Source organism: Passer domesticus, chromosome 6 (genome assembly GCF_036417665.1).
Source record: "Passer domesticus isolate bPasDom1 chromosome 6, bPasDom1.hap1, whole genome shotgun sequence".
NCBI lineage: Eukaryota > Metazoa > Chordata > Aves > Passeriformes > Passeridae > Passer > Passer domesticus.
This window is the reverse complement of record NC_087479.1, coordinates 20,694,496-20,714,759: the sequence shown is the minus strand read 5'-3', so window position 1 is coordinate 20,714,759 and position 20,264 is coordinate 20,694,496. Positions and strand designations below refer to the sequence as shown.

General features: G+C 38.4%; 1 protein-coding gene across 2 annotated transcripts; it reads right to left on the bottom strand.

Moving 5' to 3' along the window:
- Positions 1-813: 813 nt before the first annotated feature.
- Positions 814-17,897, bottom strand: DIO2 (iodothyronine deiodinase 2). Of its 2 annotated transcripts, none has more exons than XM_064423701.1 (2): positions 16,901-17,886; positions 814-6,029 (listed from the first exon to the last, which is right to left on the bottom strand). In XM_064423701.1, exons 1-2 carry the CDS (start codon positions 17,120-17,122, stop codon positions 5,412-5,414), a joined length of 840 nt encoding a protein of 279 aa, XP_064279771.1. In that variant the 5' UTR covers positions 17,123-17,886; the 3' UTR covers positions 814-5,411. The 2 variants fall into 2 exon arrangements, with proteins under 2 accessions (XP_064279771.1, XP_064279772.1); XM_064423702.1 differs by having other exon boundaries at positions 5,457-6,029; positions 16,901-17,897.
- Positions 17,898-20,264: the final 2,367 nt, after the last annotated feature.

Below are 20,264 nucleotides of genomic sequence, written 5' to 3'. Positions count from 1 at the left end.
CTTATAGCAACAATTGATATAATGGCCATAATCACTAACAACCAGACTACAGGAAAATTCTCGCAACTCAAAATTCTCCTTTCAGTACTTTTGGCGGTTATTTTTGCAATGTGAGCTAGAGAATCTAGAGGGAGTTATTTATTTGTTTCAAGGGCTATTAAGTATACTGTAATGATCATTTCTGTTTGGGGAACTAAGATATAACCTTTTCCATGGTCCTTTTGCAGATTTGTTTTGTTCTTTCTCACCTATATTCACAAGCATATTTTAGATGCAGGGTACTATAAAACTTACTGTAACAAAAGGTGACAAAGAAGAAAGAATTTCTTAAATACAATTAAATCACAAAGTGAGTTTGTTTAAAAAGTTGCTGTACATTTTAAATTTGATTTTTTTTTTTCTTGTAGCTGCTATTCAGCTGTGGTTTTAATTTTATTTTTTATCTTTTGCCTGTACATTGAAATGAGAGTGGCATTTATAGCTCATACATTCATAACAAATTTGCCTAGGTTTCATGTGCTGTATACAGCTTGGCATGCTTACTTCAAGCTTTTTCTTTGTGAACCCTGCAATTCTGTGCGTACTCAACTACTGTCCTTGTAGCTCTGTTTCTTTCTCCTTTACCTTTCTTAAAAGTTGAGAGTAGTCAAGATAGTAAATTAGCTCCACCATTTATAAGGAACTTTGCTTGCATTGCTTAAGATCTAGTCAGGGTGGCATAAGCTTTTGTATTAAATATAGGTCTGAGTTTCCTTGGTCAAATTTCAAGATTCCACTGTGTATTAGCAATCAGAATAAAACACTGACGAGGTATATTTTCCAATATCATTTATTATAATACAAGAAAAACAAATCTAGAAAGCACATTTCATGGAGCACCATATTGTAACAAAATTTTGCTGGCTCTCCTGCAGTGTATTTTTGACATTTAAACAATAACACACACATAGTACACACAGGCACCTACACCACGGCCATCTTATTGACAGACCCAAAGAGACTCCTCTTTCAAATACAGCCACACTAAGGTGCACAGAGGAATGCCAGTGTGAGGGCATCTGAAAGCTAACTGAGTTAATCACTCTTTTGTTAGCCATCTTCATAAGCACACAAGCTTCCCCTGTCTCACCCCAATCCCTCTTCATTGGACGCTCCAAGTTGGGCCCAACTGATTATGGATTTGTCACAGACATGGTGTCGAGTTGTACAAAACTGGCCAATATTCCCTACCTGACTCCTCTTATTGCTTTGGTTATAGTACTGAATGAAAATCTTAAAAATGCTTAAATCTATACTCCACATCACAGAAAAGCCACTTTTACACAGAAACATAACTTTTACATGCAGAAACACAAGTTCCCTCCGCACACACCTGGATGCATAGCACAAATACCTTTTTGAGAAGTGTTGTAGGCTTCCCCACCAAGATCACCTTCCTAAAAAATCACTGCATTTTGTTTTTCAGAGTGTTCAGACAGATGTTCAGCAATATATTTCATATATATTTTCTTATTTTTAATAGATGGGACATGTTTTCCTGCTCCCTTAAATTTATGTCATTGTCTACACAAGGAAAGAGCAAAATGCTATAGTTTCTCATCTGCACAAAATGTTTTACATTCCTTTTATACAGCGGTAAATACAGATGCTAAGCACAGAACAATGTAGAATGACAGCCCAGAATAGCTTTATGTTGCTCAAAATGAGAAATACTGGAAGTTTCCCATACTAATGGGGTCTCTGTTATATACAGTAGCCTTCCAGAATGCTTTCAGGCACCTATTTTGGGAGTTGTTGCTCAACATGTATGTCACACTGGAGCACCTCAAGTAATATGGTATAGTGAACTATGGTATAGACACAGTGAGAATGAGACAGAAGCAAATCCAGTCTCATAGCAGACTAGACAAGGCTAGCAATGTAGTAAAACCTCTACCTGGACCCAAAACAACTGTTACAATAATTTTGGGTATGTGACATATGGCCACTTTTATTATCAATTGAGGATGACATTTCATTTAAAACCTTTTCAATAAAATGTTTTAATTTTGTTAAAAAAAAAAAAAAATATGTTTCTGTCAGCGTCCTAGAAAATACTGTTTCTTTTTTTTTCCTTTTTGCCCATTTCACTTTGAAGAAAGCCCTGCTTTTTGACCAGAAGTATTCTGGGGAATCCCAAGATTTTGCAAAATGTATTTCTGTCTTGATAATCAGTGAGGCTGGAATATCTTTAAATTTTAGTCAGGACAGTCATACATGTTGCCAAGAAAAAATGAAGTTATTGTGTATTTTTATTTGTGGAAAATCAATGTGTTTTTCCCATTTACAGGAGCCAATTTTATAATTCCTCTATACTATGTGATGAAGAGGCATCTATGAATTACAAAACAAAGTAATGGCATTTCAAAAGAGAGAATAGACTTGGAAAAGGATTGTAACTTTAGATATGCAAATGGGTATTAACAAACTGAATTACTAATTCTGACGCTTTTCTCTGAACTAAAGGTATGTTTCAACAGCTGTGTTAAACATTTGGCTAGCATTTCCCATATAAACAGTTCTGACTTCAACAGTATAATGAGGAAAAAAAGAAAAGTCTCACTAGTTTAAGTTTTATAAAGGCTATGGATTAAAAAAGTTTCAGATGACTAAAGAATAAGATATAATAAGGAAAAGATGCTGTGCTGGGTATATCAATACAGGTTTTCACTTGGATTAATGTCTACATCTTTACTCACCTGAGTAAAAGGATAGTGTAGCAAAACCAGAAGAGATTCAGAGACAAGGAAAGAGTATGAATCTGTATAAGTATATGAGTTATTCTTTGTCTTAAACCAAAAAAAAGTATGCAAATTTCTATATAGATTATATAATGACCAACATACAGAAGAAAAATTTGGATTGTTTATGTTTAATGGTTTAGCATATAATAGCAAGATATGAGAATGACATTGAAAAGCAACCTATTTAAATATGAAAGAAAAAATCTGTTTTCATTTGGTTTTCTTTGAACTTAAAAGGGATGGGTTTTTATTTTAGTAATCCCCACCTCACAAAATATTTAAATCTCAATACCCAGAATCAGCCTCTCATGAGGGATGATGAGACATCAACAATCACTTCTGATGAGGCAAAAATAATATGGTCTGAAGCTAATAAAAATTCTCTAAGTTAAAAATTATTGCACCTTCCCCTGAAGCATCTGATACAGTCAGAGGTAGGACACTGGATTAAATAAACCATGCAGTTTGGCTATGTTACTGTTTCTATGATAACAGGTTTTAAAAATTCAGTTATATATCCCAGTTAGTCATGAATATCTGTAGCAATCTTCTGCATTGAGCAATGGTTTACAGTAGCACTAATGAATGGTAGGACAGGATAATGATTATTAGTGGTCTTAGACATCATTTATATGTGCACACATGTATATACACATACGTAAAAATGTATTATATACATGTGGCTGCATATATAAATGCACACACAGAGAGGCACAGGTCTTCTGAGAAGTGGGGCTCACTAGGAGATCTGACAACTACTCTTTACACCCTTCTCCAAGGCACATTGCCAACTGTGTAAGTGCATATATGTCTGTGTTTAACAGTGTGTGGAGGAAAATGTGAGAAGAATGGGAAGCGTGAACCTGAGTACGGAAGAAATTACCCATGTTACTGTCATTATTTCAGATCTGTGCTTGAAAACACATTTCTGAATTCCTCCTACATTGACTAAGTTGACCAACAGCCAAGCTAGAGGAAATACACAATATTAATGGGCATTGTGAAAATTAAAACACGTATTTTCTATTATTTCCTATGTCGGCATCAACACATCATATTCCTGATGATGTGCAGGATGAGAAATCAAGAACTAATTTGATTTTTGCCACTTGTTCTGTTTATCTGTTGCATGTTTCTGCCAAAGATGAGAGAAAACTTGGATAGTCCATCTCCATATGGGTTTTCATTTATCAGCTCTAATAGGTTAGCTCATTGTAAATCTGCCTCTTCATCGGGCTTGATTAAATAATTTTAGTTTTAGAAATACCTAAATTAATTGTGTACTCTATGTTCACAGTATCTCTTTCAACATAACAATCCATTCCTCATACTCATTCCTATGAAAATTCTGCCATCTTTTACACTTACTCACATTAATTCAAACTGTTTGTCCTCCCTGTTTCTCTTCTGGGAAGGTTTTCAAGAACAGGAGCAAAACAGACTATCAGCTCATCAGTTCTGTAGCAGAACTGCAGTAAATCAATTCTAAGACTGAAATCAACTTAACTTTCAGATTAACATAGATATAAACAAGGTTCAGGTATCTAAGACAGTAAAAGTTAGCATGACTACATTTAACAGGGTAAATGACAGGATAGGTTTCCATTTCAATGAGGTAAAATTGTGCATAAGTTCTCCCGTCCCCAAAATATACCTGCGAGATCACATAAAAAAAAAAAGAGAGAGAGAGAAATAAGTTATTATTTTAAAGCTAAAAGTGAAATTACCTTTAATTCTATTGCTAGATAGAAAGAGATGGAGGTGGGTAAAGAAACAGAGATGAGAACCAGAGATCATTGATATATGCGTGTTATCAGTTCTCAGAACCAAGGGTTTGGTTGGCATCAGCTGAGTTTTGTCTCATGATGCATGCTCTAGATGGTTCTCAATGTTGTGTTACAATTACTCCAGGTATTTCAGTTTTCAGATGGTAATGGCCTTATTTGATCACCTTTGTCTTTTTGGTCCAACTCCATAGATTTTAACACCTTTCTCAGCAGGCACAGGTGTGCACACTGGATACAAACATGTACGGTAGCATTACATAGTTAATATGCTGTGCAGAGGTGTCCACAGAGAGCAGAAATACCAGCAGACAAAGGTTCATCTTGCTCTGAGCAGCCAGTCTGCATGTGGTTCCTGAAGTCTCTGAACAATAAATTTTCTATCAAGATAGGAAAATCGCCTCACTGCACTGCATTTATATGCAAAGCAATTGCAAAACCCCTTCTCCTCTCAGGTTCCTTGCATTGGCCAGGGAGGGTAAAGAAGCGTTTCTGATGAAATGTACAGCATTGCCTTTCCATGGAATGCCTTCCAAGCAGAAGCACTTTCTGTGCCTCACCCCAGTACTGGGGCTTCTGGGAAACAGGTCTTACCTAACCACCCTACCTGCTTGCCAGCAGCACCTTTTTGGAGAAGCCCATTCACCTCTTCTGTCCCATAACAGAGCAGGAGTGCGGTTTCTTTTTCACTTGACAATGTTTCTGTGGAGCTAGATTTTTGTTTTATTTTCTTTTCCTAGTTAACATTCATTTGACATTGCTATCAAATGTGTTCTCCTGCAATCATCTGAAAGATTTTATTCAAACTAGCATATGTTTTCTTTTTTTTCCCTTTTGCATCACCTTAAAGGGACACATTGGTCGATGTAACTCCTGTGGAGAATGGATTTCATCTTTTGCTGAAGTTTTGCTCCAGCCAAAGCCGGACCTCTTGAAGGTTGTAGAAAAAGGGGCCTTTGCCCCCCAGGTAGGCAATTTTTTGTCTCTGCACAATACATACTCGCTCAAATGAAACCCCGTAGGCCACATTGGCATTGTTGTCCATGCAGTCAGCCACCACTTGGCACTGAGGTGGCAAAGAAAAGTGCTCTAGGAGCTGGTGAGCAGCTGCACATCTCTCTTCCTGGCTTTTGTGTTTCTTAACTTCGAATGAAGAGGGAGAGATTCCAGGTGCAGCCCAGCCATCTGATGGGTGAGCTTCATCGATGTAGACCAACAGAAAGTCAGCCACACCAGAGAACTCCTCCACCAGCTTGCTGAAGGCTGACAGCTGGCTTGTGAACGGTGGTCAGGTAGCTGAGCCAAAGTTGACCACCAGTGGCCGCTCTGAGTTGGCAAAATCCAGAAGGTGGCATTTGGTTCCACACTTGCCACCAACGTTCTTCCAGCTGCCACTGCTGTCATCACTGCCCTTGGCTATGTGGATTACACTGGAGTTTGGGGCTTCTCCTCCCAGTTTGACCTGATGGCAGAACAAATTAAAACATAGCAAGTTAGTGTGACTTGCCTGTGCAGCATCCTTGTGACTACTCTCGTCAAACATTCACTTGTTCAGAGTACACGTAATGAGTCATATGGGGGCAGAGCAAATCATCAATAGCAGCAGCTTCAAAACGGTCATCTTGTCCACCTGCACTCACAGTTCAGGAAAATGTGGCATTTCTGACAAATATGCTACTTCATTCTTGTTAGAAAATTTGATGAGGTCTGTCCTGTCCACTACATACTTGGTCCTGTCCACCTTTATGTATTTGGAGGCTTGTATTTGCTTTCAGACTACCTCAAATTTCTTCTTACTTTCCTCTGTGACACAGGGTTTTTTCCACTGGCATTTTCCATGAGTTCCTTCCATTTGGTCCATGAGCTTCATCCTTGAAGCTCACTATTCAAAACTTCAACAGGATTTTCACTAATTTTCAGTATAATCAGACAATTACTTTGTATATTGAAATAGCTCACAGACTACACCTGTTTATATATTTTAGTTGTTTGATTTATGAGGCACCATGACTGTTATGGAACAACAGTAGCCTGTTGATTAGAGATTTGCTATAAAGCCTAGGTCCTTTTTCAGCCCACAACCTACAGTTCAAGCCATTTTTCCAATTCTCAAAAATCATTCTGCATTATATTCCTGATTTTCACAACACACACAGTGCCTCTCAATTTTGAGAGATTTGCAGCTTAGGGTATTCTCTTTCATCCTGCAGACCAAGAATGAAAATACTCCAGAGTACCAAAAACAAGAGATCTCTTCAAATGCCCACTTAATATATACACTGCTTTGACAGTGAATCACCCAAGATTATTGTGCTCTCTAAAATTTCTTCTAACCCCTTTGCAGTAATTTTATCAGTGATTGAGTGACACATTTTGTTCTACTGCAACATTTCTTTATAAGATGACTGGGGGAAAAAAAACAACAGGAAAAGGGGAAAATTTATATCATGGCTGAAGTAGGATGAGGTGAAAATTAACTGTTCTCAGCTCCAGCCTCAGATCTAACTCAGACCCAACAGGCAGTGGTGGAAATGTCATTTTACCTGTTTGCATTCTGTTTGCATGTCTATAGAACAAAAGACAGAATAAAAGCCACTCACAGGAGGGAATCACAGAATAAGGTGGAGCCTGCAGAGGTCTCCAAGATCCTTAGCTGACAACTACTATAGAACCACAAAACATTATTGCATAATGCAATTAATTTTTAATGAGCTCTGCCTCATTAAATTCCTATGAAATTCCTATGTCTCTGCCTTTAACATCAGCCTCTAGTACAGCAATGCAATTACCCTTTTGTATTTTCCTGACTCTTTCTTTCTCTGTCCACTGACTATTTGATGACTTTCAGAATTGTTGCTTTGAGGAAACACACAAGGTCCAAGTCTTTAACATTTTATGTATTTTTTCTGAAGCTACACTGCAATTAAAGTCTATAGATGTTAACACTACATGGGAACTGTGTAAAAACTGAATAAATAACTGACTTTTGGTGCACTTCTATTTTACATTGCATTATAGGAGTCAGATGCAGTAAGAAGCTGAGTGAACAGCTGAATACTGAACTCATGAAGTTGCTGCTGAACACAGATCCAAAGACAAGTAGATTGCTGATACTGGATCCTCCATTTCTCTCTCAGAAACCTGACTATCTTGAGCAAAACTGCAGTTATTCATGGCTCTGCACTATTTCATCAGGATAGCAACAGAAGCGAAGTCTAATCAAAGAAAAGTTTGTAAGGTACAGTCATTAATGCTTCCAGACTTCATAGCTATATGAGAATGTGTCACAGCATGTTGGCACATGACTAGGGGCATTATTTTGAGTCTTTTCAATATGGCAAATTGAAACATAACCATGCCATTATTCTCAGAGATGAGCAAGGAAGAGAACCACAGAAGAAAAGATGGCCTGAGACCCACAAGTCTCACCAGGCCAAGTATGTGGTGGTCATGCCACTGGAAGCTGCAGCAGTCAAGAGAAACAAGGATGCTCTGGAAAAGCAAAACCCCTTTTGCCCCCATCCCTGTAAATCTCCATCTGCAGCATTGCTATCTGCTAGGGCGCTGGTAACAGTTTAAAAAAAGCCTTGTTCTTCATCTTTGAAAGGAAGAGGCTTGAAACAGCTGAGTTTAGGAGCTGATGTGTGAGTGTACTATCCACTGAACTCAAAGAAAGAAAATAAATATATCCCAGTTTCTGAGAAAAAAAAAATCTGTCTGGAGAGGCAGGCTCAGAGACTCGGGCTCTTGCATTTAAAAAGTACCATTAAGGTACCTACACCTTAGCATGTAGTCTTCTCTTCAACTGTTGATCATTTCTCTCTGCCATTCTGTGACATAAGATAGGTAAAGCAGGATAGGTAAAGGGCTGCACTTGAACAGAAATACACAGGTCAAGATCATGTGGTATATAATCACCCTGAGAGCTGCATTCAATCCAGAAGCCAACTAAACAATTCAGCAATTTGTAATAAATTGGTGACTACCACAAAAAGGGACATCTCGAGAAACACAACATATGCATATCTACACAAACACTAGACCTCTATTCACCTAGAAAACTAAACTGCTCCTGAACTATTTCAGAGATAGCTTGCTGAAAATGTGCCTTTTGGGCAAAGCTTGACATGTAAGTATTTTTGCTACACCCAACCCCCTGGATAAATAATAGGCCTCAGTATTTAAGAGTGTGTGTTCATCCAGTCAAAGAAATAATGATATGTAATTTATCTTACAAATCACAATTAAACAACACACTTTGAATTTCTTATATTTGCTCTCACTCTTCAGAGAAGAAAAATAAAGGTAAAAAGAAGTGCCTATAAGTCAGGAATGAACAGAGCTGCTTAGGACCAAAGAAACATCTGAGCAGCTGTTTCTACTTACTCTTCAGGTTTTATTTTAACAAAACCATCATGACTGAAAATATCTAGCTACCACTCTTGAACTGGGAAACCAGTTTGCTTCTTGATTGTTTTAAGCAGAAAGAGAGGATATATATTATAAGCTCCTCCTTACCAATTCTTCACTCAGGTATACCAAACCCTTTAATTTCGTAGGCCAATTTGCAAACCCTGAAGAAATAGTTCTAATAAAACAACTTCCAACAGACACCAACATGGGAATGCCCTTCAAGTCCTATTTAATGTTGATACCAAGGATGACAACATATTTTCTGTTCTTCAACAATGCAAGTTTGCATTCTCCCTCTCATACTCTTTATGGACTACAAAAATAGATGGAATTAGGAAACAAAGTATAAAGAAGCCTTTATCTATCTATACATCACCTTACAGCAGTTTCTCTTCATTTCCCACAGCCATGAAGGAAGTCTCATGGCCGCAGGTTACCTATAATTTTAATTTTTGTTTCTAGGAGTGCTTGTGTTGGGTTTTTTCCCCTTAATGAGACATCCTTGCCAAGCAGGCATTCATGAGGCATTTTCTGCTCTTGTAGAGAAGTAATTAGGTCGGTGCCTTGTTCCATGCCAGTGTCAGGCACTCCAAAAAGCAGCCCTGCCCAGTCGTTAATGCTTAAACATAAGCAGCAGCGGCAGATCCACTAATTGGTCTTGATGAAGCACTGACGTTCCCAAGGGACTGTTTATTTCACCAGACTCTGAACCGATTGACACGGGATGACAATATCATCCTTGCTGATCATCTGCATTGTAGGCCTTGGCCATCTCCTTTGTCGTTATTTATTGAAAGAAAAAATAGCTTTTGGAAAAGAAGATCAATGCAATAAGAAAACAAACAAAAACACTCATGTATTCAGCCAAACTGCTTTTGAAATCCTACACAAAGGCAGGCAAAATATAAATTCTGAGAAACAAACCAGCAGAATTCCCCTCACACGCAATCCAGCATTTCCATAATCACGTACTTTTGTGCGTGAATATTTGGCCTTTTGGTGCCAGTCTTCTGAATGAGCAGCTGAGCAGCACGCAGGCATCCCCTCCCATACAGCCTGCTTGGGACACGCAAGGTAGGCCAACCAAATCTGCAAGCCAGCCCAGCCGTCATAGGGGCAAGCAGCTACACCAAAGCAGTGACTCGCATCATTTGTGAGAATTTTGGGTTTGCCTGACAGCCTGTTCTCAGTCTGCATGCAAAGTGAAAAGGGAACAAGATTGCTGATGTTTTAGCACACAGCCTCCAAAATGAAGGAGCAGGAGAGAAAGCCCTATTCATAAACTGCAGGCTAGAAATAGCACATATTGCTAAGTTGGTAGCACATTTTCCATAAGAACTAGGTAAAGCCCCACAGACAAAATATTGTCTCCTCATTTGCCTTTTCTTTTTTCCTGTTTTGTTTTTATCAACTTCAGCATTACCTTCCTGGGATCCCATGCACTGGAATACAGATTAAATCCCCTGCATCAGGGATTTTCATACAGTTTGGCAGACTCAACAGGTTATGTCAACCCCCTAAAAAAAAAAAAATAGGTGCTGCCAGACAGTTAGCAGTTTATGATATTAGTCATTTGAATATGGACATGTTGTGTTTGGGACTGGAGTACAGTGATTGGTAATGAACTGAATCCCTGCAGCCTTTGGCATTTTTTAAAATTCTCTGCCTTGATTTCATCCCATTCAGCTAGGTATAGCTTCATCCAAATCATAATTTAACTCTTTTGGCAAATTCTACAAACTCTTATTTTTGTTTTCCTTATTTCATGACCCAGAGTTGTACAGTTGACAAAAATCACAGAAGACCCTTGTCTAGAGTACAACAAGGATGCAGAAGTTCTTCATTTGTCTTGAGAAGGTGGCAACTTGAATTACTCAAATTGAAGAGTAGAGACTAGAAATGGCTCAGGCTTTTCCCAGAGTCTTTTATTTAGGATCAGGTATGTGGAGCTGACAGAGGGAAGAGGGAGACAAACAAACCGGGCACAGTCCAGATAAAAATAACTAGTCAAATGCTTCTCTCTCCATTTAAAAGCCACTAGTCCCACAAATGAGTATGCATGGCACAAGGAAAGCATAAAGGAGTCTTTTACCTTATGCTCTTGCAGTTAATTTTAGTTGCTGTGATTGAGGAGCCAGGAGCAAACTTCTTAAGGGCTTTATGTTTCCCTCAAGATGGGAGCATGGCCTACTACACCATGGCCAAGGATCTACCTACATGTGACAGAGAACTTCACCAGATTTTGTTACTCAGCACAGGAAGGGAATTTGATATTAATTTGGATGATGTTTTTTTACTTTTTTTTTTTTACTCAGCTTTATGGGTATGAATGCACAGTGGTGGTTTTGACAGAGGTAGAGCCAGCACTCAAGAACCATGTGTGATCCTTTTCCTGAATAGTTCCCATTAGCTAATTTTTTTTGTGTCTATCACAGCAAAAGGGGGTTTTCATAGGGCTTTGACAACAAGGCAAGCACTCCTTACAGTAATTTTTTCACACATAAGAGTGAAAATGGAACCGTGCAAAGAGGTGTGGAAGAACAGAATTTAGATCTGTAAAATGAAATGGAATGAGAGCCCATGTGGGGTAAGAGTCCTCATATTCCTTTTCCTACTCTTTGTCTGTCTTGAATGTTTGTACTCTTAAGTTCCATGGAACCAACTGTCTGCTCCTCTTGTTGGGACACTGCCTAGTACAATGGGTCCCTGGCCTAGGTTGATCCTGACACACAACTACAACAAACATGATTATATATTAGGAATAATAAGCAACTTTTAATAACAATTACAATTTCAAGACCAAATCCTGTTGAATTTACATTCCCACCTTTGCAGAAGTTTTACTTGTGGTTTGCTTCAGTTTTGTTTTTCTCACTTCTTTCAAGATTGTTTTCATTTGCAAATGTCAATGAAAACAATTCTGCTAAAGCTGAACTTCGTAAAACCGTTAAAATATTTTTAATACCACACAATATTTAGTTCTAAACCCTGAAGTTATACAATGGACTTTCTTTCACAGATTCCCTTTATCACTGTCAAATGCAGGGAGGGAGACTTCCTTACAAAATAAATGCAAATAGTAAGTATGAACATTGTGTCTTTGTTTCAACCTTTAAAATATTTCCCCAAAAAGCAAAGAGTTACTGGACAGCCAAAGAGCAGGGAGAGGATCATGCTTTGATATTACTTTCACATATATCTTTGTGATAATGTTGTGCAGCATGCAGTTAACGTGCAAGATTTGGGACTCTTTTGCTTTGCACTCTGATTTATTTTAGATCTACCTACCAGGCAGGAAAAAGCAGCCAAAGGTAATTTAACTGCCTGCATGAAAACCCAGAAGAATCTCACTGGGTGTTTACTGAACCACTCTACTTGCTGCTACATCCAGAGCTGGGTCTAAGCCATGAACCTGGGATCCTGTGCCAGCCATTCCCCTGTGTTGGGACCGTCATGCCAGAGCTTGCTGCTGGCCCATTCTAAAGACAGTAAAAAGCTGTACAAGTACACACACACCCACCTCCATCCATCACTGGAGATACCAGCATCCCTCTGAGGCCCATGACGCACAGCTCCACAGTCTCTGTGCATGGTTGCCCCCATAGGTACATCACGGCATTCCTAAATAGTGGGTGGGCTGCTGCAGGGAGAGGCCATTAACACCTTTCCTGTAACTACCCTGCACTGAGGTGGAGAGGAGGGATGATTTCCTCAAGGATGACATTAAAGCCTTCTACTGGAGAGCATGAATGATAGCTCTGCCTTGCTGAAACACAAAGCTCATATCTGGCACTGGAAAAGCTTCCAGCAGAAGGGCTCACGACTGGACATCTCTAATGAGTACAACTGCTCCTTAACCTATTTTAAAAGCATTTTAAGATAACAATTTCTCACCTTTGGTATCTTAGAAAACAGATTCATTCCACTACTAAAAAAAGCACAGAACTTAGCAAGTAAAAAAAAAAAAAGAGCTTTTAAATTTTTTTTTCAAAACTTCTCCAGCTTTTTCTTTGGATTTTTGCAAATGTGTGATACATTCAGTATACATACTTTAAGCTAGAACAAATACCTCCCTGGCATTTGTAGAAATGGCCTATGTAAATCATGGTTACACTAACACCCTCCCAAAAAGTCTTGGTTTTCTTTCTCATCAATAGCTGTGACCACGTTCATATTTGTATGTATGTGTACATAAACACATAGTGTGTACACATAGGGAGAAATGAGAGGAACTGACTTATGGAAATGTATTCTTACATATGTGTATTTTTGCCTTTTTATACATATATGTATGTACATATATAGAGACAAAGAGGTATATATAGATCTTTATACAGGCACACAAATAAAATTGTAAATACCTACACACACATACATATATAAAAATAATATTTAATACATTTTTACTCTTTCAGTTACAGAAAATTAATCTAACTTAACTATGGGCTCTATTTATCTCTGTTATGATGATTAGTTTGATCCTAAAGACTCCCTTGCAATATAAGACACACTTGCCTCTTGGAAAATAATAGGAAGATATTCTATAAATCACAAAGCTGGTGCAGTGTAGACAATATCAACACTGAGTCTGATAGATATTGAACTCAGAGCTAAGGGAGTAAAAAGAAATATAATTATTCATTAGTAAAATTTACATTTAAAATCAAAGTAAACAAAAAAGAAATTATTTTGATTCCAGTAGGACTTTAAAATGTGGAGAAAACCAGTCATATAGAATGTTCCAAGAAAAAAAGAACACTGAATATACTCTATATACAATAAAACAAACTTTGCATTGTTTTCCCACTGATGATGTTAAAATCTTCAACTGTTGCTAGGCAATCTTGCCTATGAAATAATTGCCCTCACCAAAATTCTTGTGCAATAATACTTAATAACAAGAAAAAGCCCAAAAAAAGGTTGACAGTTGGATGAGTTATTAATAAGGTTTTCTAGGCAATGAGAAAGTAAATCAGAATAGCTTGTTTGAAATATACTCTAACCATTACAAGATCATATCTTCTACACACTAGCCTTGAAAAAAAAAAAAAAAAAAAAAGAAATAATTCTGGGACAATGCATGCTTTTGAGGCAAAGGTACTTTCTTGTAATAAGTTTATCTTAATTCAGAATGTAGTATCTACCTACAGTGTTCTTCTGGAATAGCTTCCCATAAACTTTTCTTTGAATAGAAATTTTACATCAAGTAAAAGTAAATTTGTGAAAAATATTATGAAATGGACTCAGGAAGAATTCTGTGTAAGTGACACAAAACACAGTAAAACCAAGAACAATTGCTTCTTTGATCCAGTCTTCTGCTAACTGGCAGTCTGGCTCTGGTTATCCCAGACATCTGCAATTCTGTTATTCTACATGAAAATGGTGATTTTCTCATAAATACTGCTCAGTGGAATGAGTTTAAGCACCTTTTTAAGTAATTTGCTAATACCTGGCTTCAGCTGGTAAATTAGAGCAATGAGCAATCATGGGTATGTTATCAGCTATGTTTTGCCATGCTGTATAGTACCCTGATTCCATAATATTTTAATTTCTCACTTATTGTCTCGGAGTAAGATATCACAACAGGGTAATTCTATTCAGGATTTAGAAAAGGGTGATTTAAGAAAATAATTGCCTTGTAGGACATTCTTTGATATATTTCACTATTTCTCATGCATTTTAAAATATGTTACAAGGCAGGATATGTTTCAATCTTTCTCAAATCTACTAGTACAACTTTTCAGATGAAACTTTTTTCCTATTTCTTCCTTACAGAAGCAGCAAAAGATTCTCATCTATTTTGGAGGTGATGAGTCTTCTTCCAATATTGCTCCTCAGTTTATTTTGTCCCCTTTACAATTTGATTTCTATACTTAACTATCTTTCTGTGACAATCAAGAGTTTCCAATGTTCTTCTCTCTTTATGGCCCATAATTCTATTAAGTAAAATAGTCTTTAATGAATTGTTGGTCAATCCATTTTGTCTTAAGGATAGCTGCCATGAATGGACTTTTTCCTCTTTTTGGAACAAGGTGATAAAATTTGCTTGTGTTATATGCATTTTTCTGCTGAGTTCATTGAGGCACAGAGTTTATTCTTGGAACCTTATGGCCTGATCGACCAGAACAACCCAGGTGATTTAATCATGATAAGGGAGAGAATAAAATTACCAAAGTTCAAGGTATGAGTTTCATTGCCAACACCAAAAATAGCAGAGTCACCATACCTGTTGCTCCCATGGGTAACATCATGATACTGAAAGAAAGGCAAAGCATGACTTTGGAGACTACAGAAAGGCATGTAATATCTTAGTTTTAAATAATTGTGTGTAATTTAAGCAAAAAGAGACTGAAAATATCTCATGGATATAAGGTTTCTTACAGCTTCACAACTTCTCCAGACCCCAGGCCACACATAGGTTTTAAATACGGGAACTCAAAACTTGACTGCTGCACAGTCATGCTACCAACTTCCACTGGAGCCTTGACCAAGTCATGTGTTAACTGTCCTGCCTTGCCTTGTCTGTAAAATGGGAACAACTGTGTTCAGTGACCCATTTAACAAGGCCACTGTAAAATGTACTTACTTAATGTCTATGAAGGGAATAAAAACAAAGACTAGAAGGGCTAGGAGAATAGTGGGCTTCATTCAGCATTATTTTATTTGGGTAGCCAGCTGGATGATTCCTGGGCTGCAGTAAGAGGTTGACCCATTTGGCAAAAGCTAAAGTTATTTATATTTGTCTTACACTGGAAATTAATGTCCCCACGGCTTGAGTTTCAGGCTAAGCAGATGGTATTCCATAGTTCAAAGCCAGCAAACACCAGCATCACCAGCTCTTCACATTTTTAGATAAGAGCAAATACAAAGGCTATTGTAGAAGTGTGAAAGCAAATTGGGGGGAAGGCAATACAAAGAGAAGTTATTTCAGAAGAGTATCATTTGGAAAGGACCCTATGACATCACATGGAGTATGTTAAATTAGATGGTCTAAATAAGACAACAAATTAACAGACTAAGCACTGTTTTGAAAGCCACAGAGCTCTGAATCCAGTTCTACTTACTAACTGGGTGGTCTGTGCAAGAAATTTCATGGTTTTGGGTTCACCTTTTCAATCTATAAAAGGGAATTCCAGCTACCTCATGAGACCTGGGCAGACCACTGGGTAATGCTTGTAAGAAATGTTAAAAGGAAAAGAAAAGTACATGTTGCATAACTGTTACTGGCTTTATAAACTTAAATCACCAGGCAGCTGTCCGACAGCTAGTCAAGTTCATTTTTAATCTCTGATATGTCCCTCTGTCACTGCTTTCATGAAGGAAAAAGGTCACTTTTTCAATTTGTGCAGTTTTACTTGGATACCTCCTCCAATATACAAGTTAACATATGAGTAATAGAAAATGCCAGTGTAATGACAATGGTTAATTTCTATATTTTACTCTAGGTAAAACAACTCTGGTTACACAGCTAACACCTATCTATGTAGAGCTCTATCTGAAGATGCAGTCTTTTTATAATATCTGAGGATCTCACATGCCAATAATAAACTACAGCTGTGAAAACAGCTAGAGTATTTTACAATTACTCTTAGACGAAGACCCTGAAATACTTTAAAAACATGAAGATTATCATTCATTCTGTTGGGGAAACTGAGGCACGCCTAAACTAAGTGAAATGGCCAAGGCTGCACAGAGAGTTAGCACAGGGAGTCAGCAGCTCCAGAATTTCATTAATCCTTAACCCCGACCTAGAAGTACCGCTCTTTCAGCTTACACTTCTCCATCAAACTTTACAGGAGCTAGGTGACAGCTTGCACCGCAGTCGTTCCCTTCCCTTCTCCGCTGACAGGCGGGATGCTCGCCCCAGCTCAGCGCCCCAGCCCCGCCGTCCCCGTCCCCATCCCCATCCCGCGGGCTCACCTGCTTGTAGGCGTCCAGGAGGAAGCTGTTCCAGACGCAGCGCAGCCCCTCCGAGGTCAGCATCCTCCGCCACTCACCGCGCCCAGACTTGGAGCGGCTCAGAAACAGAACCATGTGCTTCAGGAGAATCACAGAGTCATAGAGCGCGAGAAAGAGGCAATTGGAGAAAAAGACCGGCAAGATCTGAAGCGTGATCAACAAATCCACACTTAGCAGACCCATCTTCCTTGCCGCTTCTCCTCAGCCGGATACCTTCAGCTCTCTTTATTGCTCTGTACCCTCATTTAAAAGAGTAAAGCAAAAGGCATTTCAAAAGCCTCATTACCCCTTTCACAGCTGCTCTATTTAAAATAAGCAGAGATAGTTAAGTATGACCAGGCTGGTTAAAGCCATAACTGCACGATATTCATTCAACTGCAAGCTGCTTATTTTTCAGAGATTTAGATGTTAACAAAAATTCTTCTCTTAACCAGGAGACCTGATTTTGCTGAAGAGAGAGGCAGCTGTTTTTCCAGTTCCCTGCAGTTACAAAATTTAAGCTGAGACTGTTAATTGTTAACTTTCCTGCACTATCCCATTGTTTCTCGGATATTTAAGCACTGAACAGACCTCTCATTTCTGTGTCAGTAAAGCTAGCTACTAGGTGCAACAATACTTAGAAAAAAAAAAAAGGTTTATGTACATAAACTTTCTGTTCCTTCCTCCCTGCTTCCCTCCCTCTCTTTCCCTCTCTGCCTCCCCCGTCCCCCCCTCCTACTCCGCGTCTCTGTATTCCTGCCTTCCTCCTCTCGCACTCTCTCTTTGCTATCTGCCTATGGTGCAAAGTGCTCTCCCCTCTGGAGTCCTCGCTTGCTTCCCTGAAGCCTTTTATACATTCCCTAGCTAATTGCTGCAATAGAGAAATGAAACCCTAATCTTAGTAAAGATCTTGACGTCAATGTAAAAGAGGGCTTTACTTTGGCCAGGACTGCAGTGAATAGAAAAAATGAAATTCTCAAAACTTTTTTTTTCCCTTAAGAGAGAGGAGAAAAAAAAAAAAAAAAAAAAAGAGAGAGAGACGGAGAACAAGAGTGGAACTTAGCTTTTCTTTGAAAAGGAGAAAGAAAAAATCCAATATGTTTCTGAATGTTCTTACAATATACTTCCAAATTTTGGAAGAAGTATTTTCATGTGACATGGAAGGTGACACAGCAACAGAGACTTCTGTTATCAATAGGTTTTTTCTCCTGGTTGTTTTTTTTTTAATTTCCTTTGTCGTTTTTTCTTTTATAGGAAGGTCTGTGAATTGATGTATCCAAAGAAAGAGCACATTTCTGTAACATTTTTCTCCCACCTGCCTGAAGTACAAATATACTGTTTAAATAACTTTTGTTGTTTTCTTGTAACATAAGTGAACACCTATAACTGACTTCATCTACTGATGTGTAAGAGAAGAGATAAGAAAGAGAGAAAATAAGTTTTTTATGGATTTGGGGTTTTGAAGCTAAAGTTCCCTGCCTAAAAAAAATATATGCTTCAGCCTTAAATGCTGTTAAATCAACTGAGCTTCAAGGACTTTAATATGCTTGTTTAATATTAGGGTAACTAGCTTTTGGTTAAAAGCTTGTAAAGAAAAAGCAGAAGTTTCCTCTGGCAGAACCATTGGTACTTTAACAACAGCAAGGATCCCTTTCAGCTCCACACGGAAGGCTTTTTGTTCATTTGCACTTCTCTTTGTTTTACTTTTTTTAGTCCAATACATAGTCCTCTTCTCGCATGATTTTTTTGGGGAGCTATAGTAGACAAGTTTGTTTGGGGTTTTTTTAGCATGATTCTAAATCCCTTAGGTAAATATATCACGAGTTTCCTGTTGCAGATATCCATAAGTTTGGGTTTTAGTGGATGTCTTCACTACGTGCTTACTAGACTCTCCTCCCTGGATACATTTCATTCCCGGAGATGCCAGCATGATATCTAGCCTCTGTCAACTCACATCCCTGATGAGGAGTACAAGCTTACTTCATTAATATATCTTAGTCTTCATCAGTCATCACTATCCTTTCACTGCTAGCAAATGCAGAAGGTAAACACCATCAATCTTCCTTACTCTGGGGTCTTTAATTTTCAGACATTTTAATATCACTTGGCCTGTCATTATACTAGGATGTACACTACACTACACTACAAATGGCACCCCATGTCTTGTCTTGTTCTCACCAAAGAAAAGTTTGTTTAGGTAGCTTAATTTCAGGCATTCTCAAAAGATATCACCCAGACAGGATATTTTCCAGTAAATGTTTACTCATATAAATAACTTTAAAAGGTTGCACACATTAAACCAGTGACCTTCCGCATTACTAGCATAAACAAAACAAACAAACAAAAAACTTTTTCAAACTATTTTTAAGTCAAATGTTGGTGACGACAGTGTTCTGTTGCCATAGAATAATTGCAGCCTCACAGACCTGGCTTTATTACTAAAACTTGCAAAAACACGTTATAAGAAGGCATTTATATATCCCCACACATGGATGAGTCAGTGTGCTCATGTCATGTGAGCACGAGGCAGGAACAAGGGTCCCCAGAGCTGCTAAACTCGCTTACTGTCTGACCTCGGGCAAGCATATGTAATCACTTGATTACAAGCACTCTTAAGCCTAAGCTACTCCTTTGTAGATTCACCACTAAAAAAATACATTATTCTGTCTGGGAAGGTCCCCTTTCTTTATTTTGGGAAGGTCTGTTAAACGGCAGGCCTGGAGATTGTTGATGACAGTGCCAGATGAATCATCAGCCATTGTTTCTGAGAACAGTTTGCAAACAGCTCTGAGGACAGTCCAGCTCAGGCTCTTCCTGTTCCCTGGAGGTAAAGTCAGGCAAGAACTTACCCTGGGAACACAATGTATTCTGGGTTCCTGTGAAACAACTGCCCCTACCCACAGCATGCTTCATGGGTGAAGAGGTTGTTTGTAAGACAGCTGGAGACCAGACAGCTAGAGAGCTTTGAAGTGCATTGGGAGCCGAGCCGGAAGGCCATGGAGCTCTGGTGTGACATGGTAGCTCCTATTTACTGTGTCACCTCTCCTGCCCATAAAGCTGATTGTGTAGATAGAGTTAAACAGACCTGCAACAGATCGTGTTTGGGAGCTTCAGTCAAAAAATGGATGATAACTCCCTAATACAACAATAAAGTCATAAATCTTCTGAGTAAATAAATGTAAAAAGTTAGTTTTTCTCATTACTGTCTTCAGAAGTAGCCTGTCTCTGCAGGGCACAACGTGCTTCTAGTCAGCTTGACAATACAGTCCAGCAGCCCTCAACAGAGATGGAAAGCGTAACCCTACTTCTTGACAGTAGTTAATAGTTTTTCTCCTTCTTGACTGAA